At 33.4% G+C, this 22,823-nt stretch overlaps 1 protein-coding gene across 1 annotated transcript in view; it reads left to right on the top strand.

The window, feature by feature from the left end:
* Window positions 1–22,823, top strand: part of LOC106463765 (nucleosome-remodeling factor subunit BPTF-like) — a 100,151-nt gene that overhangs the window by 22,359 nt on the left and 54,969 nt on the right. The window contains 7 exon segments of the mRNA XM_022391357.1: window positions 9,526–9,647; window positions 10,317–10,522; window positions 12,962–13,080; window positions 13,645–13,837; window positions 14,296–14,511; window positions 17,201–17,794; window positions 21,039–21,178. Coding sequence (XP_022247065.1) covers window positions 9,526–9,647; window positions 10,317–10,522; window positions 12,962–13,080; window positions 13,645–13,837; window positions 14,296–14,511; window positions 17,201–17,794; window positions 21,039–21,178 — 1,590 coding nt within the window.

The following is a 22,823-nucleotide window of genomic DNA, read 5'->3' on the forward strand; positions in this document are numbered from 1 at the left end:
AGCAGACTAAAGGCACAACCTACCTCCATGAAATCTTGGTTCAAAAGAAAGAGATGGCATCCTCACACATGAAAATGGCTGAGAAAGCCATTAGGGGGGACATAGTTATTCACATGTCATGTATTGAAGTAAGTGTATATAAGGGACTGTTTCCAAAATAGGTGAGATGGGCAACTGAGTTTGATTCGTTACTTGAGTGATATATCAGCAAAGAGAAAAGATAGGAAGTTCTTATTTTATATTTTAGCTTGTCAATATCAGTAATTTGAGGTCCTAAATAGTATAAAAACTACAGATTTAGTATTTTGACATCACAAACATCTAAATTTACTTTCAAATTAAGAAATTAAATAATGTATAATACAAAAATTTGAATTATAATCTACAGTTTTATACCAAACTTATTGACATAAATTCATGAAATAGTAGCTCGATAAAATTTAGAATGTGAGTCAACAAATGCAGTGACATGGTCTTTGACCCATGACCTGTCTGGAGTGATTAAGGTGAACATAAACAAGGATGAAGTATATACTCTAGAGTCATATAGACTCTCACTCTAAAGGAAAATGAAAGTTATTGAAAAACAGTAGAAATTGAAAGATTTCTGCTGAATAATTACAGAACAAAGAACCCAGAGAATCACTATGTGTGAACTTTTTTGCTGCTGTAAACAAAGAAAGTATTAGCAAATAACCTCTCTGGCCTCTGCTGACACTGGAAACCTAATTTTGAGCTCTCTAGCACAAACATGAACTTAGTTTGCCAATTAGCCTCAGCTTCTTAGCATACCAAGCCCTATATTGCTTGCTAAGTTACCTCACTTGGCTTGCTGAAGTATGCAAACTAAAAGTGTGATTGCCCACAGCTATTAGCTGAATCCCCAAGAATAATAGTCCAGTATGGTACATAAATGCTGTTATAACTCCTGTAAGAAAACCAGCTAAGTGATCTTTAGACTTTATGTACAAGCTGAGCTTGGTACTTTGATAAAGCTAAAGCTAGTAACTCACTTGAGCACCTCACTTCATCTAAGAGGAAACTGTGAAAAACAATATATTAATTTTTTTTTTTTAAGTTTTTAACTAGAGAGGTGGAAAGCAGTATGTTGTGTACAACAGTATTATGTATACAGTCCCATAGTTGTGTCACTTGCTTATAGTTGTTAGATAAATCATGTTTAATGTCTTAGTTTTTGAAAAATAGTTTTGACTTTATCAGTATTTAAATATTGTAAGTTTAGTAGCAGAGTTGCCTAGCAATGGTAAGATTAAAATATTATGCTAAAAATGTGGGGATGGGCCACCTCTTTCCACTATTTTGAACCATGTGACACTCTTTCATATTATGTAAAGGTATCCATACTATAAGCAACATTAAATATTACTTTCATTTGTTGTTGGCTTTGTGCATGTTGCTACAAATCTCTTCACTCAGTTGAGCCCTCATTCACAACATTAAGATGATAAAATTGAAATGGCTGCCAAACTTCAAACATTTGTCCATGTGCTAATCCATTTAAACTCATTTTTAGAAATTGGTTTTGCCATTTCCTTACAATAGCTTCTGACAGATGTATATAGATTGTAAAATAATAAAAGAAAATAAGTGTTCATTACCTACCTACAATTTGTTATTTTGAGTTCAACATGACCATATCTTTTGTCACAGACAATAAAGTGTACAACAGTTTTGATCAATGACTATTTGTTTTATGTTTTATTACTGCTTTCTTGACATAACATTTAAGGATGACAAAAGATATGTTGGTCTATTTAGGTTGTCCCATCGATTAATCTACACTTACATGCAAAAAACTCAACCAACCCTCATCATTCAAATATTTATCAATTTTAAAGCATTTGATAAGGTGCTTCACAAAAGACGTGTTACAAAAATTAAATCTGTGGGTGTGAGGGGAAATGTTATTAAATTGTATAGAGTAGAAATAAAATAGTAATAAATGTAGTTAGATCTGACTGGGTCACAGTTACAAGTGGTGTGCCTGACGGCTCTGTGCTGGGTCCTCTGCTGTTTGTGATTTATATTAATGATATTGACTCTGGAATGACTAACAAAATTTTGAAGTTTGCAGTTGACATTAACATTTTTGGGGTGGCTAACTGTATCAAAGGTGATGTAGACTTACAGAGAGATTTAGATCATTTGATGCAATGGGCCAATAAGTGGCAGATGTTGTTTAACTATCCAAAATGTAAGGTGATGCATGTAGGTTTTCACAATTCAATTTATTGTTACAATCTAAATGGGAATACATTAAATACTGTGGTTGAAGTAAAAGATCTTGGAGTTGTGATAAAAAAATCACTTAAGTCATCTGAACAGTGTATTGTAGCTAGCAATAGGGCTAATAGAAATATTGAATACAAGACAAGGGATATTATTGTTTCACTGTATAGATCACTTGTAAGGCCTCATTTAGAGTACTGTGTACAGTTTTGGGCTCCCTTCTTTGTTGGAAAAGGTTCAGAGAAGAGCCACTAGGATGACACCTGGGATGGTAGGATTGTCCTAAGGAGAGACTAAGATCTCTAAATTTGTTTTCTCTGGACAGGAGAAGGGTCAGAGGGGATTTGATTGAGGTTTTTAAGATTATTGAGGGTATTGATAATATAGATCAAACTTTTTTGTGTTTAGCAGTGAAAACAATGGGAAAGGGGTCATAAATTTATATTTTGACAATGTATGAATCGTCTGCAGTTTAGACAGTATTGCTTTTCAAACAGGGTTGTTAGCTTTTGGAATGAGCTGCCTTCAAGAGTGGTTGAGGTATAAAATTTAACTGAATTCAAGAAAAAATTGGATGAATACATGAGTAGTAAGTGGTGGTTATAGTTTGAAACTGGAAGAGACATCCTTTTTTGTCCCTTTAAAATTTTATGAAATTTACTGTATATACTATATCTGAAGACAACTCATTCCAAAGGCCAACCGTCATGTTAGAAAAATAAAACTGTCTTATCTGAAAATGAGTCCTAACCTTCCAAAATTTATATATATTTTTTGCCCCCTAATCCTGCCATTCTCTTCATTAACTATGGAAAAAGATGATGCATCAGCATTATCAGTTCCCTGAACAATCTTGTACACCTAAACCATATCCACTCTAATATTCTTTTTTCAAGAGAAAATAATAGAGATCTGTAGCTGTCATCATATGATAAACTTTTCTTCCCAGGTATCATCCTAGTAGCTCTCCTCTGAATCTTTTCCAACAATTTGATGTCCTTCCTCATGCAAGAAGACTAAGACTGAGCATACTATTACAAATGTGGCCTTACCAGTAACCCATACAGTAAAATTATAACCAATTTTTCTTATATTCAGTATTTCTGTAGATACACCTAGAATCTTATTTGTCTTATCTCTAGCAACAACTCATTGCTTGGATTGCAAGACTGAGCAATCTGAACACTAAGACTTGTTTCTTCTAAAACAATGTTAAACTTGTTCTTGTCAGAAGTATAATTCAAATTATGATAACCACATGCATTAATATGCATTTACTATAAGTAAAAGCCTTCTGCCATTTATTCACCTAACTTACCAAATAATCCAAATCCTTTTGTAAAGCTGCTGCATTCTCTTTGCAGCCAACAACACCCAAGACATTAAAATTATCAGCAACTTTAAGTAGTTAAACATTTTATCCAATATATATCTTACCTCCTCTCACAAAAGCTTTCTTGTCTAGCACTGCCCTCTCATGCCACTAGCTTTGCAATTCCCACTTTATTCAATGTGTAAATGATCATGTAGCAACCTTCCACCCATAGGAGTGCAACACTACCCCTATTGTAATTAGCATTCTCTCTAACCATGCACTTGTTAATCACTTCTCAGTTGGCAGTCTTACTTACGTATTTGTTTTTGCTCACAATTTAGTTATCATATCCATGTGGTTTTACTTTTGTGTGTTTTTCTTTTTTTTGCAGAGAGTCACAATTTATTTTCATTATCTACTCTCCCCTTTCTATTTTTTGTTCAAGTTTTCGACTTTGTGAGTTATGCCCTCAAACTTTCAGGTGCTCATGACTACCACTATTGTTACTGCTACAGCAGATTTACTCACCACTCTATGGGATTGGTACCACAGTTAGTGGCTGCTGATGTGATGGCTAAGATCCATAAAGAATTGTATCATTTCAGGCAGCATTCTGAATAACCTGGTGAGTGTTCTGTCATACCAGTGCCTAGGTGTGTCTGTACAGATAGGTGTGACTGTGGGCAGCCTTTTCCTCCCTCCTGAATATGTGTATCTGTTGCATGTCATTTCTGGGGTCTTGCCCAGGGCTTCTCCTCCCTTTGTAGACTTGATTAATCAGATATGTTCTGTTTTGTCTTTGTCTCCTGTTTTCCTTTAAGATTCTACCCATGCCATCCTAGGGGATTAATCTTTGGGTTATTCTTTAGTGTTCCTACTTGCTTGGATATTGGGGTTCGTGCTAGTTGTTTTGGGGGATCAACATGCCTTATCCACCATGTATGTGGCCTATCATGTTTTTGCCCTTATAGTTTCAACTACCCATAATTAGACTTATACCTTTTTGAATTTTTTTCTTATGTGGGATTTGGACCCTGATACTTTGGTCAATTTTCTTTACCTCTATTTTCCCATATATTTCTTACAATATCCACTATTCCCTTTTGGTTGAGGCTATTTCTGTCTCATTAAGGGTTTTCTGTTGATCATAGTAGTCTCTCTTTCTTTTTGCTTCCATGGCACATTTTTCCTCTTTGTCCCTCATTTTACGGATGTGACTGCTCTGATGTTGGATTCTTCTAGTTTTGGATACTGTTGTCTTATCTAGGGTTCGTTTACCTTCCTCTTCTTTGTGTGAATCACGCTTGGTACCTTTTTCTAAACAAAGAGGTGTTTGGGGTTTTTTCCAACTCTCTGGAGTCCTGGGTTGATTCAGCCCATCTACATAACTCCCTTTCCATTCATCCCCCCTCCATTGTTTCACCATTTAATTCCTTTCTCCCCTTAGCATCAGTTGGAGGCAGTTCAGGACTTGTTTCTCAAGGGTGCCATCAGAGAGGAGATCCTTCTCATTAGCAGATTGCCACCCGGTTTTTGATTTTCTTCTCTGAATCATTCTAAGTTCACTCTAGAGTTGTACTTAACTCTTCATTGGGTTTTCACTCCTGGTTTGTGATGAAGTAGTTTGATGTGTTGGATGCATATCTAAATATTCCCATTTCCCCAGCATCCAGACATTTTTGTTTTTTTTCATTGTGAGTGTGTATCAGTTTCTGGCCTTTCTATTCAGACTTGCCTTGGCTCTCTGTGTGTTCTACTGAGTGGTCCAGACCTTTGCTCAACTGCTTCATTCCCAGGGCCTTTTTTTACACCATGACATGGATGACTGGCTACTTCTAGCTTCCTTACAGGCCAACTCTACTGTACATTCTTAGTTGCTTTTTTGGGAAGATGCCTGGGTGAGTTGGCTTATCAAGGTGGGGTTGTCATTCTTCATATTTACTCAATTTCTGGCACTTCTTGGTGTGTTTCTCACCTTGTTTCTCTGTCAGGACCAGCCTTTCTCCATTTCAGTTGAAAGCTATGGAACATCTCGTATGCAGTGTCTCCTATTCTCCCTTTCCTTTTGAGGACATAGGCTTCTCTCGAAGCCCTCATTCTTCCTGGTCATGCCCACATATGCCATCTTCAGTGGGTTTTGATTAACCAGTGGTGCCTTGTTTGGGTTCCCTTGAATGCTCCTCTTACCATGTCCCCTCACTTACAATCCTTGTTTGACTGGTAGTTAGATCAGATCAATATTACTGAGGGGGTTTCCTCTTCCTCCTTGTATGGATGGTCACCCTTTTTAAAGATGCTTCTCTTTCTGTTTGGGGACCATTTCTCAACACTTGGGAGGTTTTAGGGTGGGGAACTCTTTTCAGATCTGTTCTCCATATCAATCTCATGGAACTTCTTGCTGTTTGTTGGGCAGAATTTATTTTCCTACTGACTTTTTGGGACCAAGTGGTAATGATCCACTCCAACAATTCTATGATAGTGTCCTAAACCACCAGGTGTGGAGGAACCTGGTCGAGATACCTTTATTCTAAATTTTGGATCTTTTATATTGGGTCCACTGTCATCATATCCTGAATCTGGTTGCGGAGCAGTTATCCAGTTCCGATAGGATTCTGCCTACAGGGTAGTCTTTGGATCCTCTCATTTTTTGGGATTTGGAAGCATGACTCTCATCTCGATACACACTTTTCCCGTTTTTGGTCTCCCGATCCCCATCCATTGGCAGAAGCAGTAGATGCTCATATCAGGATTGGACAGGTCATTTTCTCTATGCATATCCTCCTATTCGTCATCTTCCTTGGGTCCTATCAATAGTTTCGACCACTCCGTGTCAAGTTCTGCTGGTAGCACTGTCTTGGCCAGCTCTATCATGGTTTTCACTTCTGTGACAGTTTTTGGTTGTCACCCCCCCTTCGTCAGCCACACTATGTTGTACATCATCCATCCATCCATATACATGCTCTGTCTTCACGCATGGCTTTTGTCTGGTCCCTCACCTGAATGTTGGGACTTTCCAGGCATTATTTCCTTTGGTTTCCCATCCAGTTTGTTCTTCTTCTTTGGTTTACCAGGGTAGGTAATACTGTTGGCCTATATGCCTAGATTATTGTATTTCCTCTCCTACCATTCCTTTATTGCTGTCCTTTTTCACTTGGCTTTATGACTGGAACATATTGGATTCCTTTGTTACAGGTTATAGGGCAGTTTTGTCTTCCACTATTCTGTTTACTAAATTTGCTTCTGTGTTCCAATCTCATGAACTGTCTATGTTATTTTGCTCATTCCCCATTACTTGTCCTCCATTTGAACCTTTGTTGTCATGTTTGTTATATTACTTTTGTTTGTCGTCCCTGTTCCTCGTGTTGCTGGCATGTAGTTACCGTGTTTCCAAAATGTTTGCAATCAGGGTTTGCTATGTTTTGTTCCATAATTACTAACTGTTTCTTTATGCCCAAGACTGATTGCTTGGGAGAGTAATCCTGATTTCACTCCTCATTTCCTTCCCTCCATCCCACACCTTTCGAACTGTTCTGATCTTGACCGGCTCTTTTGCCCAATCAGGATCCTTGGAATATATATGACACGCACTGCTTCCTTCTGTAGTTCCCAATGGGGGCATTATAATGTGACAGTCAATCTCACTATTCATTGATAAAAGAATAGACCAAAGAGTTGGCGGTGGGTGGTGATTAGCTGCCTTCCCTCTAGTCTTACACTGCTAAGTTAGGGACAGCTAGCTCAGATAGCTTTTGTGTAGCTTTGTGTGAAATTCTTAAGAAACCAAACCATAAGAAACTATTGCTTCATAAATATGTTCGTCCCAGCCCGTACACTCATGGACTTATATTGGTAAAGCAGACAGGGATTACTGCTCAGACCTGATGTATAATTCCAGATGCCACCAGGTGTTGGTTGATCAGCTCTGTCAACGTGGTAGCTCTGCTTTTCGAAATGGGTATTGCAGTCACACATTGCACTGTCTCCAGTGCTGCGGTTCTTCAGACTCTGCAACTCCCCCTCTTCTACTGGAGTATGGTAGTCCTTGCTACTCCCCCATTTCCTAGTTGCTGGGGTAGTGGACAATGGAGGCCAGTCCTCCTGAGTGAAATTTTTCTGGTGTTGATGGCATGATGCCCTTCTTACCACTGATCTGATGTACAATTCCGAATGCTGCTACATGCTGGTTGTAGTATTCCACCATATATATATATATATATATATATATATATATATATGTGTGTGTGTGTGTGTGCGTGTGTGTGTATTGCACTTTGCCCCTCTTGCTGAGATATTCCTCCTTTTTACCATCCCCTGGATGTTGGTTCCCAGTTGGGTCAGGCATTGGTTGGAGATGGTCTACCCACATAAGTCCTCACATGTGTTTGACTGGTTCCCTCCTCCTACTGCAGACTGGATGATAAATTCCCAATGTAGCCAGGATTTGGACTGGAGAGGTTACCCCAAATTGATATCCATCTTCATCTTCCTACCAGCCACTGGGATGTCTGTTCCTGGTGGATCTGGTGTTCTTATTTGAATTTGGACGAAACACATGATTACCTGCATGTATAAGGCTGTTTTTCCTGTTCCTACCATGGACTGGACATAACAAGTTGGTTTCTACCATTTGCTGGATGTTGATTCCCAGTGGATCCGTGTTGGTTGTGTTGGAATTGCATGCATACGGAGTAGGGTTCTTGGTACAGATGCTCATATTCCCATCCAGTACCCATTTTTGAGGTGAAAGGTAGAAGACCTTCTTCCTACCGCACACCTGATATGCAATTCCAGGTTCTGCCAGGTGTTGGTTCAGGTTGAACTCAAGTTTATGGTCTGTCATGCCCTAGCCACTCGATAACTAGGGATTTCTTTACTGCTGAAAATGTTTGGGCCCCCTCCGTGTTTCTGCCCTTTAGGTTTGGGTGACACATTCCTGAAGGGTGGAGAGTATACCTGGCTTAAAAGTGGTATGGTCACCCACTGATGTGATGTTTTTCATTCCTTACCACACCTTGTGGTCTTTGGGTGCTTTCTCAAGGAGGATCATATTTTCACTAGTCCTCCACCAGTTCAGTGTGGTGTTCTAGCATTTTGTGAGAGGAGGTAAGATATTGTTTCAGAAGTTAACATTTTCCTAAACTGAAAATATATTTCCAATAGATGCTTACCTCCTTTCACATTTCCCACCTGTCCTTTCTACTTCAAGTGTGATTTGGTTCAATTAGTTATAACCAATCTCAAAGTGATTAACAAGTGCATGATTAAAGAGGGCGCTAGTTATGATAGGGATAGTGTCGCACTCCTATTGGTGGAGGGTTGCTGTATGATCATTTACGTGTTGATATGCATAAAGAAGTGGGAATTTCAAGGCTAGTGGTGTGTGAAAAATTTGTGCTAATAGAGGGCAGTACTAGTCAAGAAAGCTTTGTGAGTGGAGGTAACTATCAGAAATACATTTTCGGTTTAGGAAAACATTAACTTTTTCCTGTTTAACCTTCATTGTTTAACTAATTTAATCATAATTTGTTTTTAATTTATGGAATTTGCATTGGCAGTTTAATTTATAGAATGTTATTTGTCTAACCTGTAGTAGGTGCTCTTGTTATAACATTATTCTTCAAATCCCTGGATCAGATTGAAATCTGTTTTTAGAATACAAAATTGGCTCTGAAAAGTGTTCTGAAAATGTATGATTTTGCATTCTTATTTTCCTCAAATCTGATATTTTAGCTGTTTGTTTACTTCTAGCTGAACAAAGAAATGAAATCTAAACTTTTTTGGCTTTTACAATTAACACCTATTGATTTAGAAATATAATTGTGCTTTTGAATTTTTTATAATTTCTCGGTGCAGGTCCCAAAATGATAATTCTCAAACCCTGATTTCACCTTTTCACTGAGCAACTGTCCCAAAAACAATGTAGTTGTAACTTGCTTTGTTTTTTTTTCTTTCTGTTGTAGGTTTCTGGTGTTACAGATTGCATCACTGATTATGAAAGGAGTGGCCTTTTAAGTCGGCAGGACTCACTTGGCTGGGATAGAGAAGGAAGAAAGTACTGGTTTCTGTGTAGAAGAATTTTTGTGTAAGTAGTAAACGAGTCAGTTTCTATTGTTTTATGCAGTAATATTCTAGTTTTCTGCTATAGTTATTTTTTAAGTAGGGTCGATGTATACACTCGGCAAACTTTAAACAGAGAAGGTTAAAACCTTATAAATATAAATTTGAAATATTTATTATTTTACTTTGTTTTAAAATCTTGTATTGATATACTAAGTTTTTTTATTGTGCTAAAATTTCACATCCACATATTATGACCAGTTGGAATCTAATGCTGTGCAACTTCCTAACTAAATTATCATTGTCAGCGGGCAATAAATATGAAGTGCTTATTTTCATCCTTTTAAATCGTTATGTGGTAGTGAGAATGAAAAGAAAAAAGATTCTTGCAAAATGACATGCTGGTTGCAAGGTTTTTTTCCATAATGGTATGTGTCAAAAGGTACATTACTTGTTCCCTATTGAGCTTGCTGGCTTTGATATGTGAAAGCATCCTGAGATTTTTCTTTTCCACTTCACATTCCTAAATAATAGTAAATACTGTGACACTTTATTTTTTTATTTTCTAATTTTTATCCCTTTTAAAGAATTTCAACCAGAAATTGAATTTCTTAAGAACAGTATGGTGTTTTTTCCTGGTTAATGTTCAGGAGATCATAATATTTACACACATATTATGGTTCCCTTTTTGCAGTGAAGGAAATGGGGAAGTTTTTTACTATTCAACAAAACCTCAAATTGAAGAACTTCTTAATGTTCTCGATCCCAATGACTTTGAAGCTGACCTGTGTCGAACCATTAAGGATTTACAAGAAGAAATGATAAGACAAATGGACGTGACAGAAAAACTTACAAATGCAGCAAAAGGAAGCAGAAAGTCTTACTTTGATGTAGAAAATGGTTAGTGGTATTTTATTATAATAATTTTGAAACTTTCATCACTTGTGCTAAAATAAAGTGCCCCTGTTTTTAATGTTAATTCTTGACAAAATCTAAAATTTAGCATGGAATTTTTAAACCTTTCAATCTGTTTAGGCTAAATTAGAAATAGATTCCAAATGCATTGACAAATTGGGGATAACTTTTTATTCTGTTCTAAAAGTTCACAAGTAGTTTTAAGATAACTAGGTTTTGCTACAGTGTTTTGTTTTAATTGTTTGACTCATATTATTAGATTGCCTCAAAAAAAGGTACCATTGAGTTAGTAATGGCAATTGACATTACATGCTGCTATTCATATATAACCTGCTGCTTATTTGAGAGCCTGCTTATGTTTTCGGCAGTAACATACTTATTTTTCTCAACACACAATTTCTTTATTTTGGTTGCTGTGTGTATAGGTCTTGCCCAGCTGATGAAGTCTGGAATTTAATGGAAAGCTGTCACTTGTTCTTGCAAAAATTAACCTTAGATTTTTATTTCACTTCACTTCTATTTTCAAAATAACTTTTGCAGTCAAACTTAATTTTATCATAATTTTTAGATCATTTTTACTTTTATTTTTCGTGAGTTCATCTTATTGGGCTAGTATATGTATGTATAGGAAAGATTTCTTACTGTCATTTAGCAAACAATATTATCAGTTGATATGCTTGTATTGTCATGTTTTTTTTTTAGTCCTGTTTCAAGGTTTTGTCTTGTAACTTTTAACCACAAATTCAAATTTGAAAGCTAATTTAAAACACTTCTGGATTCTTATGGTGGTCTGCTGTGACACCACTTCACCTTTTGTCACATCCGTGCCTGATGAAGAAAAGTACATATTTTGAAAGTAGTTGGGTTATAGGGTTTCATATCTTTGTCTTTAATTGGTTTGTTTTTTAACTTCATATTTTCTTAACATCATGTTTGATACTGAAGTTACATGGATAAACTTAAATTTATCTCCAGTTGTTAGATTCCGTTTATCAGATTTGGTGGACTTGTTAATTTTTATTTCTTGTTTTAGTTCTGAGAACTTGGAGAAAGCACATTGTAGTACGAAGCTAGTGTGCCATTTGGAATTTGCCTTTCACTGTATTTTAGCTTGTTGTTTGTGAGTTCTGATTTCATGTTTATAATGTTCTTACTAGCAGCTTGGATCTTGATTAGGTACCTTACTTGAGTGAGACTTTGACCTTTTTTGGAAGAAACATAATAGTTCAGTTTTTGTTGGATTTCATTTTACATTCTTTAATAATGCTGAACAAAGAACAGCACTTTAATCAAGGAACATTTGTCAAGACAAATAACATTTTATTTTGGATGTTTGAGATTTCTCTTTTCAATGCTCTATTGCTAAAACACTCAAGTCATTACACTTTGGAAAATAAGGGAAAGAAAACCAAAACAGATCATTTATGAAATCACCATAAGTTATTGTAAAATAATAAATAAATACTACAGAATATTTTGATAAAAATAAAACAGTCAAATGAAAAGTTTGGTAACAAGAAATGTTAAGTGAAAGGGGCTGGTGGTGGTATTGAGGATAGTCAGTGTTTGTTCACCAAGAGGATTTCTTTGAGTAAATGTTGTATGTCAGCCTTGCCTGAATTAAGAATTTTTAAATTATTTAGAGTGATATGATGGTTAGTGTTTTTATTATATGTGTAAATGGCAGATATATTCATGGATCATATACAGCCACTTACATCAGTAGCATTGTCAGTTCCTTCCAGTTTTGATTTTTATCCAACTGTTTCATATGATTATTTTATTTTTATTTTTTTGTGGTGTAGTTTTAAGACTAAATGTTTATTGCCAGCGAAATATTCAATTTTTTAGAGTTTTGGAGTATTTTTTTTAAAATAATAATAAAAAAATTTGACAGAGTCTTGTTACTTTTAATAACCTTATTTTCATGTTTATGGCTTTGGTTTAGTTTATTTATGATGACAGACTGAAAGAGGAAAATTTTCTAAACTTTAAGCTGGATAAAATTAAAGTTGAAGAAAATTATAAATGTATTATGGTGATAAGTAGAGCTATTTTGGAGAGTATCTAGTAATGGTAAAAAAAAATGTATTTATTGTTTTATGTTGCTTTTTGTCATTTGCATATCTTTAATTAGTATATTTCTGGCCTAAAAAGTAATGAAATTACATCATCACAAAGTAGAGTTGATGTAAAACATATGATACTAATATTCAAAATTATTTAAATATGAAGAAGTTATTGCAGTATAATAGCAGTGTTGGCATGTAGAACTACACATCTTGTGTAAGGATGTTTTTAAATTAAGTATGTTAACATTAGTTTTAAAACTGGGATAATCTGTAAACATCATGTTATTGGAAGTATTTCTGTATTGTTAATGAGTATATTGAAGAGATAGCACTATATTATCTTTTTTTTCAGCTGCTCTTATCAAACATCAAGAGGAAAGAGCTCTGCAAAAAATTCAAGATGAGGAAAAAAGGTTACAAACTGATGAAAATAAATTTTTGGAAAATCAAACTACTGAAGGACAAAATATTGTAAGCTGTTGTTTTCACTCATCATTACTCTGAGGTTTAATTTTGGTGAAAAATTATATTTTACAAATCTCCACCTAAAACATAATGTTGAAGTTGTGAGTTGAAAATAATTTTGAGCAAGAGTAGGGAAAAGTAACACATTTTCAGAGAAATGTTTTATTATTGGTTTATTAATACATTCTTATAACAGGTTTTGTTATTAAAAAAAATATATATATATATATATATATATATCCTGAATTAAATAAAGTTTTGAAGTCATGATCTGACTTCAATACCTCCAGTATATAGGAAGTGTAAAAGGAAATAAAGTTAACAGACATTTTGTTTTGCATTTGTTACAGTATGCTTGTAATTAATTTTTCTTCTAGAGTATACTTTTAAAATACTTACAAAACAAATTGAGAAAGTATTAAGTTTTTGTTAAAATAATGTATTTCCTTACCTGGCAGTTTTGATCATTCTTCTCTACGGTTATTTTAGTTGTTCAGAAATGCATTCCCATAGTTTTGGATTTTTTTAAATTGTTGGTCAAAAGGCTGGTGTTATATTTTTTGTTTTTAGGAAACATCTAATTTCACTACTACTGTCTCAACAACAACTGCTACAGTAGTTAGTACAAGTGAAAAAGTTGAAACCCAAGAATTATCAAATAGTTCAAAAGAAAACGTTGACCAGACGGATACAGTGACCACCATCATGACTAAAACTACTACTACCACTACCACAACTAATATTGAAACAAATTTAAATGCTGGTAAGTTTTCAGGTAATTATTGTATAACTTGTTAGCATACATCTTTAATATAACTGATCAAGCTACTAAGTGTTTTCTCTAATTTAAATTAAAGAAAAATAAAATAAAGAAAACCAGCTTTTATGTTTTTTGTTGACTTAATTTGGTTATGCCATACCTGATACTTTTAGTACAAAAAACAACTTTGTATCACATTCTTATTTTAAACATCTATATTTGAGACAGTATGATGTAGTGCCTGTAACTTGTAAGTAGAAATGCTGTTACTTTCATTAAGTGTGAGAGTAAGCAAAGTCTTTCAACTTTTCTTTATAATGTTTTTCCCCATCTACAAATGGAAAATCTAATTTCAAGTTAAAGCTTAAAAGTTTAAAACTCCCAGTTACTTGGATTTATGTGGATATAACTTAGTTGTAACTAAACATGAACAGTTTTAATGGTTCATTTTTTGGAATTAGAAACAGAAATCAAGAATGATGAACAAGAAGAAGACCTTGAAAAAGAGAGTGACAAGAAAAAAGAAAATGGTAGTGGTGACCTTTTAATTCGATTAACAAAAGTAAAGGAAGATTCTGATAAACAAGATACAGTGGAGATTGCAGATGAAAGTCAGTCGGAGGTTGATAAAAAAAAATCTGAAAACATGAGTGACAGAGGAGATGGAAATGGAGATGGTATGAAATGTTATTTTGAATGATTCTTCTCATTAGCTAATGGTAGAGTATTTTATTATATACTGAAAATTATTTAATACTTTAGATTCATATATAAAAAAAGGATAATTAGAAATTATTAGCTATATATGTTCTGTAGGTGTAAAAAAAATAATTGCTATGGTGTAACTCACAAATTTTTATTTATTTTTTCCTTTTTAGAATAATATTCAAAAGTTAGTTTATAAATGAAGGATAATTAAATCCAAAATACTTTTTGAGTATTTTATTACTGTATATATGTTTCATATAATCCCTCAGATCTTGTTATTTATTAAGACAGTATGATAAATGACTGTTTGTTTTATTTTCGAGGAACTGAAATGACATGTAAGCTCGCAAATATCATAGTAACAAAAGACTCTTTGGAAACATATGCAGTGTGTAAATAAGTCAAAAATGGATGTAAAAAATCTTTAGATTTGCAGAAGTTCGTGTAATTCCACTAAAAACTTCACCATGAGTGACTGCTTAAATCTTTCTATGTGAAGTGGGTCAGTTTGACTTATCTTGGAAGTGTGAATTTATATACGTGATATAACTTTGTATTTCTTAAGTATATTATCATGAAATTTGTCAATGCAATAAGTGTGTGCGAGGTGCATACTATTTATGTGGGACATCTAGTTTAACACAGGAAACTTGAACTAAAATTTCCTGAATACACTTGAATAAAGACAGTCATTTTCTAGGATGTTAAAGGGGTTTAATACAACACTGTTTATACATACATGTAGAACTGTAGATTGCCAAAACAATGTAACAATCTATCAGAAAGTTAAATATTAACATTCAGTATCCATAATTTTATGCTTTTAAGCAAAATTTTTGCAATCTACAACAGTACAATGATCAGGATTTTTTTCTAAACGATGTTATAAACTTGTTACAGTTGGGTCTTTTCTCAAAAGCACTAAGATGAGTTGAGTTCTTATATATAGAGATTATTTTTTTGTCCCATATCTCAAGATATGTTATCACATTTTGTTATTTTTGACTTTCTTACTTAGATACACATTTTCATAAACCTTGTGTCATGTTTCATGAAATTCCCTCACAAAAAGAAATATTTTGTTCTTAAAAAGTTTATTTCCTGAGATTGACTATTCACCACATATGAAGACTGATGGTTCGATGTTGATATTGATATCAAATTTTAGGAATTGCAAAAATTAATAATGTTCCTGCAATGTACTCTTGAAAAGAAGCATGTTGATATAAACACACACATATACACTTTTTTTTATCAGATTTACCATTTAGGAGATACAGAATGTGACAAACATTTGACTATTATATATATAATGTTCAAGCATTTTACTGAAACAGAAAGTGAATGTTGACTAAAACATGCTTTGAATTTGTAGTAGAAAGGTTAAACAAAAAGCCTAAGTCATTAAATTTGCCAACATTTGCATTTTCACTTAGTAACAAAATAGGATACTGTTTTGGTACAAGACACTTGCATCTCTTAGTGAGAAAAGTTCAAATTGTAATTGAAACTTAAATGAGCTATTTGTTGAAATTCAACTATATTTCTGAAATCTCAAGTATTAATTTTCTCTTTAGTATTAGAAAAAAGCAAAGCCAATGTGCAGAAGATATTGAAGGACTCCAGGTTGACCATATTGAAACAGCATAAACTCGCATTACAAAACAGGAATTAGATATACAAGGATTTACTCTACACTTTTTATATTCATTGTCATATGTATAGCTATTGGTGTTTGTTGTACCCAAAATGATGTGAACATGTAGTAAGGGAACAAAAAGTACTGAACCAGTACTGTATGTTTTACCTATTTCTAATTTTCAAAGTTAGTAAGTATACGATAATGCTGTGTGTAGATGTTTATGTGTAGTTAGTTACAATGGTTAAAATGAACATTCTTTGGTCACTGGAGGTTTACTTCATACAGTTACTAATTTCATATACTTAAGTTAATGCCAAGTTGAATTTCAGAAGTCATTTACCACCTATGCTATTTGAATTAAAGTTTAAATGACCTTGTGGTCTTGATATTACACTGAACAAAACAACAACAAAAAAAAACACATGTAAGATAAAAAGTGTTCAAAGAAAATTGATATATTGGTTCTTTGATTTTCAATGCAGTGGGTGCATCCAACACATAAAAATACTCTGCTAAGTAACCACTGTGATTTTTTCTGCTGGATGCCAGCTGTACCGCTTTAATTTTTTGCATTAAAGGGGCGATCAATGAGTTATTGAGTAAAATATAAATTCTATTTCAACAATTAAAGTAATAAAAGTATGCATTTATGGGAGTGAAATACCTTATCTATACTAAGTACACAAAAATTCAAGATTTGCTGTGAGTAACAAGTGTACTCCTGGTCAACATTCTTGTGTGTGACTCTCGGAAAGAAAGGTGTGGTATAGACAACATTAGCCACAATTTCAAATAGTATTTTTTTTTTTTGCACTGACTGTTATTTTTTTCTACTTTGGACACTCATAACTTTTAATTCTTTCTGAAAAGAGATCAGTAACTAAAAGTTTCTTACATTTCTGTAATACTTTTATTGAAAGCATCTTTCAAACCATTTTGTTAAAAAAAAAAGTTGTGGTGTGAAGTAGATTCAAATATTTGTATAAAACTAAAATTGTTGATATATTTTTCTGTAGGGAATTCTCCAAGGCCTGGATACATTACACGATCTAAGACTGGATCATTGACACCTCGGGTGTTTAATCTTGAATACTCTACCAACCGCAATCGCAAAGGTGAAGAAGGTGACTCTGTGCTTGTTATTGGTAAAGATGGACAGGTGAATAGAATGACTCGAGCAAAATCCAGTGCCTCTTCAACAACAGGATCTGTATTGTTTAAGTTGGGAATGGAGGATAATTATAAAAAATACACAAATGAGTACACCACTAACCCTCTCGCTCTCAATAAACATCAGCATGCTGAAGATCGAGATAAAAAACGGCATCTTTCTCACAAGTTCAGTTTGACAACACTTAGTGAATTTAAGTGGAATGGCTCAATCTATGGTAGTCGAAGTTTGACAGTCTCTACATTACGAGCGACAATTTTACAACTGGAAAATAGCATTCACAGCTGTTTCTTTCATCCTAATTGGCCAATTCATCGTAACAATTGGATCAAAGCAGTGAATGCCTGTAGCTCCCCTTCAACCTTTTCTCTTGCTTTGAGCATCTTGGAAATGGCCATGAAACCTGTTTTGTTCAACCCTGCATGGAATGAATCACTAGGTAAGATTTTAACTTCTTTTTCAGATTTTAGTAAAGTGTGGAATGAACTTGTTTCAGTTTAGTACAATGTTTAGTTTAGGGTTTTACATGAACTTGTTTTAGTTTAGTACAGGGTTTTACAGATAGACAAGAATGTCAGTTGTATTGGGCAAACTTTGTTGAACATTTAAATTATGTAAAGGAAACAAATTCTGAAAATTTATTCAGATAAAATGAAATTTCCAAAAAATTGGATTGTTCATGCTGGAAATCAAGAAAATGAAATTGGTCTTTACTTAATTACATGACAGAAGCTAGGTTCTGACATCTGGTACAGAATTTAAAATAAAACTTGATCTCTCATGTAAAAAAATGTATGTAACTAAGAAATGTTTTAGCAAAAATACATTTTTCCACAATCTTTTCTTATGATAGAAAACTCTGCAGACAGTGTATATTTTTCTCTTCACTTTATCAATCAAACAAGTTGAGCATTCTGTGCATTAAGCTTAAACACTCAGTTTTCTGCTCACACTAGCATGTATGTTTAGACTTTAGTTGAGATCACAAGAATGGGAATCAGTGCCATTAGCTGCCTTTCATCATGTCTCTACCAACAGTAGATGGTTTTTTGTTTGGAGAGCTAGATTTGAACAGTATACCTTTGCCTTAATAATATCTATATCTTAGTGAGTAATTTACGTTAAATTCTGTACTTCTTGGAGGGATGGTGAATAAATTAGAGAAAAGGGAAGACCTACAGAGCAAATGTTATAATTTTCATACTAGGGGAGATTGAAATTTTTAAAAATATTTCCTTCTAAAATTAAAAACTTAAAACTTGTATAGTATTAATATTTGATTCATTAACTGTGTTTTAATGCCATGCTTATCCATATATCTTAAATATGACCAAATCAGTGGTGGTTCTGTTTAATGCTCTGTGGGGGATCCATTGGCATATACAAACCTTGTTGTGCTTCTGAGGGACTGATTTACAAGTCAATGATACATTGAAGTCAGCTGTGGGCACTGCAAGTTGTATGCTGTTTGTGATGGTTCAGGAGAATTTTTTACCAGGATTGAGATTGACTGTTTTAAACAAGGTATCATATTGTTAAAGAACTCCTGGTTTTGATCCCATAAAACATTTGTGTGACCTCCATAGGCACAGTGTAGGTCAGTGTCTTGAACCAGCCCTTGATAACAGAGAGTTCGGCATTTAACTAAAGAATGGGCAAGGATTCCTCATAATGTCATTTGCTGACTGAGAAGATGCACAGACTTATCAATGCTAGAAGAATCTATGCTTATTAATGTGTGTCTAATTTTGCCACACATAACTTAAGTTGATTCAGTTAAACTGTATGGGATTTAAGGGTTATCAAGTTCCATTGCTTGTAAGTAGTGATATATGGCCATATGATCAATGAAATAATTCATTAACTGTATTCAATTAATAAATAGTGTTCCTAAAATGTTAAATTTCAGCTCTTTTGTTCATTTGGTTTAAGAAAATTGAATTGTAAATTAAAATTTTGGTATACATATATTTAACTGTTTTACATCCAGAATTTAAAAGTTAAAGTGTCTATATATGCATAGTTAATGTTTCTTTAATGATATTTTGTCCTAATAGATTTTTTTTAATTTCCTGTTCTGAGATTGCACTAGATACCCAGTACAAACAGGATGAACAATATAATATGCTCTGATGTGAAACTAAAATATTGTCTGACATTAAGAGCTAGGTCAAGAAATTTAGTTCTTACCTGGGTCCTATGTGTGTTAAACATGCACATGGCAAACATTGTATTATAACTGTCATAACTTATCTGGCTTTCTAATTGCAATAAGAGTCTTTAAAAATTCAGCTAAGCTTGTCAATGTGAATACTATGAGAAAAAATTTCAAACTGAAGGCAGAATAGATAATGTTTGATACAGAAAACAATGTAATATAATATATCATTTGATAGATTAAAACTGGCATTTTATTGGTTATAAAATGTCAGAGAGAACTATTTGCAATTTGTGGAAGAGAAGATATGCCAGGTGAGCATGGCAATTGGGTCTGATTTTCTAGTTTATGGCTCTGTAAACAAATATGATTGAAGGCTATAAAAATTATGCTTTTCTTTAATAATATCTATATTATAGTGAGTAATTTACATTAATTTCTGTACTTCTCAGAGGGGTGGTAAATGTTAGAGAAGAGGGAAGACCTAAAGTACAAATGTCACAATTCTCATAGTACGGGAGATGGAGATTTTTTAAAATATTTTCTTATAAAATTAATAACTTAAAACTTATATAATAATAAAATTAGATGCATTAACTGTGTTTTGATGCCAACTTTATTCATATACAGCGATGATAAAGCAGTTTAATTAAATTTTGAATGTAACTGTAAAAGGTTGTGACGTGCACTTTGAGCAAGAGGATTAACAGGAAACTGTTATACAAACAGACTTAGCCAGCATTGTGTGTATACTTCTACTCTATACAATACACTTGGTAATAGCTTTGGGAATAGGTTACTTTTATATCTAATAACTTCATCTACCACATTCAACTAGGAAATGCCTTGTTGAAGAATTGTGGAAATATTTTTCAGAACTCCATACCTAACAGAATATAGAGCCTGTAGTAGCTTTATATGGCTGTTGGTCTCATTGGAGGATTTACAAACTATAAAGATACACATACAAATACATTTTTACAAGATAATTTTATTTTTCCCAATTTTAAAAACTATTACCCTGTTTTGATTGTATGTAAAGGAATTATAAATTATACTGTAGGTTGAAATTGGCTAGTATTTAACAAGCTTTCAGGAAGTTTTAGTAATATTTAGACTTGTAATGTTCAATTTTATTTTGTTATGATTTGTTTGTGTTTATGATAACTTTTAGACTCAATGCATCTATTTTCAAACCAATTTTTATGAAATTTTATGGCTGTACTGCCATAATACATGCTTAGTTCATACACAGATATTGTTTTATGTGAAATATTAACTTGATAGTTAAGAAGCAGATATATAACCGCAATTCATTAGGTTTTTTAATTCTATATGGTGTAGTTAGTTTTTGATATGTTGAGAGTTTCAAGACTGCTAGTATATCAACTTTGTTGTAGTAAAGCACCTGACATTCAAATATATATTACAAAATATTTTTAGTAAAAATGTACAAAAGTGTAATCGAACTTGAAAAAGTGAGAAATTAGAATTTGAATATTAAAAAGTGCATGTAACTTTCCAGGTCATACTCGTTTACAAAGAACAACTATGTCCAATAGGGAAGACCGTAAAAAGCAGGAAAAACGAGAAAAACGAGAAATGTTGGAAGAAGAAAATGAACGTGTTATGTTCATTAAATATACTTTAGGTTTAAAGCATCAGGTAAGCAGATGTATCTAATAGGCTGCAGATAGTACTGTGGGATTGACAATAAGTCAAAGAGAAGGTGCAAAAGTCAGAGAATAAAGAGTATCTGAATATTTAGTTGAAGAAAACTGGACATTTAAAAGCAGATGTTTATATTCTTTCATTTGCTGTATGTGTGATTGACTTAACACTTTTGAAGTGACAATTTATATCCTTAACTTCTTTAACTCTTTGACACGGACTTGGTCCTTGGGACTGATCTCTTAACCATTTTGTGCTTGTTATAGTTTTCATGCTATAACTTTTAAATTAGTAAGTGTATATTAATGAAATTTGGTAGATTATCAATAAACATTACAATTTTTTTGGACATTTTTATTGCCTAAAAAAGAAGACTTTTGGCAGCAAAAAGTGATTTGAAGTGGTAATGTGACTGAAATCTGTCAGCGCATTATGAGCTCAATGGCCAAGTGCAAGAAGTATGGAAGCCTCCAAATGACCCGCAGAGGTATTCAGGAACTGTTTAGAACCACCTTGGTACGTATTGTGCAGCAAGCCAAGTACAATATTATGCCTGTAGCTGCTTTCAAAATGTTCCTGTCTGCTTATCCTACTGCTGACTATCGTGATGCTTTGACCATCCCTACTGAATCGCAGGTGAAATTGTTCATATCTCAATTGAAAACTAAACATTAAAAGGTGAAAGCAGAAGCATAAAAGGTTGGCAATTGCTTAATTAATGATGCTGAAAATGTGGCTATATTGATGCATGTTGAATTTACTCCCAGCATGTAGACCTTAGTACAAACTAGTATTGAGACTTGATGGTGCTGTATTTCACTTAAAGATTTATAAATTAACAAACGAAAACTTGTCTCAAAGATCTGTCCAAAATCACCTTCATTGGGAGTTTCTGGATTGAACTTAGTTTTAATATTAAAAAAATATAGTGTAAATCTATCGGGCTTATTCAACCAAATGAAAAAGTTCAATAAATTAACACTCTCCAGACAGGTCTCAAAAATTGTATTGAACTACTATTTCATGAATTTATGTCAATAAGTCTGGTATTAAATTGTAATTATAATTCAAATTTTAGAACTATATATTACTGAATTTGTTAATTTAAAAGTAAGTATTAAAAAACAAATAAATATAAATTTTTGTGTGTCACATGGTATGTTGAAAGAAGCATTGGTTCAAATTAGATGTTTGTGAAATCAAAATACTAAGTCTGTAGTTTCATACGAATTAGAAATTCCAATTACAGATATTGACAAGCTAGAATTTAAAATAAGTAGGTCTTATATTTTCTGTTTGCTAAGATATTGTTCACATAATAAACCAAACACAGTGGCACCCCGCTCATCTCTTTCCTTTTTTGGAAACAATCCCTTATATGCACTTACTTCTATATATGACATGAATAACCAATCAGAAGCTCAGAATGTCCCCCTAGTAGTTTTCTCAGCCTTTCTAATGTACCTAATGCCATTGTTTTCTTTTGAACCAAGATTTCTATGAGGTAGGTTGTGTCTTTAGTCTACTCAAAATTTCATATTTTTTAGACCCACATACAGCTTAGTTACTAAGTTTGATAAACTATAATAGAATTCTGGGGTATTGATGTAGTAATTTATGATTTTTAGTTATTCAAAAG

This window comes from Limulus polyphemus, unplaced genomic scaffold (genome assembly GCF_000517525.1).
Source record: "Limulus polyphemus unplaced genomic scaffold, Limulus_polyphemus-2.1.2 Scaffold1477, whole genome shotgun sequence".
NCBI classification, from domain to species: domain Eukaryota; kingdom Metazoa; phylum Arthropoda; class Merostomata; order Xiphosura; family Limulidae; genus Limulus; species Limulus polyphemus.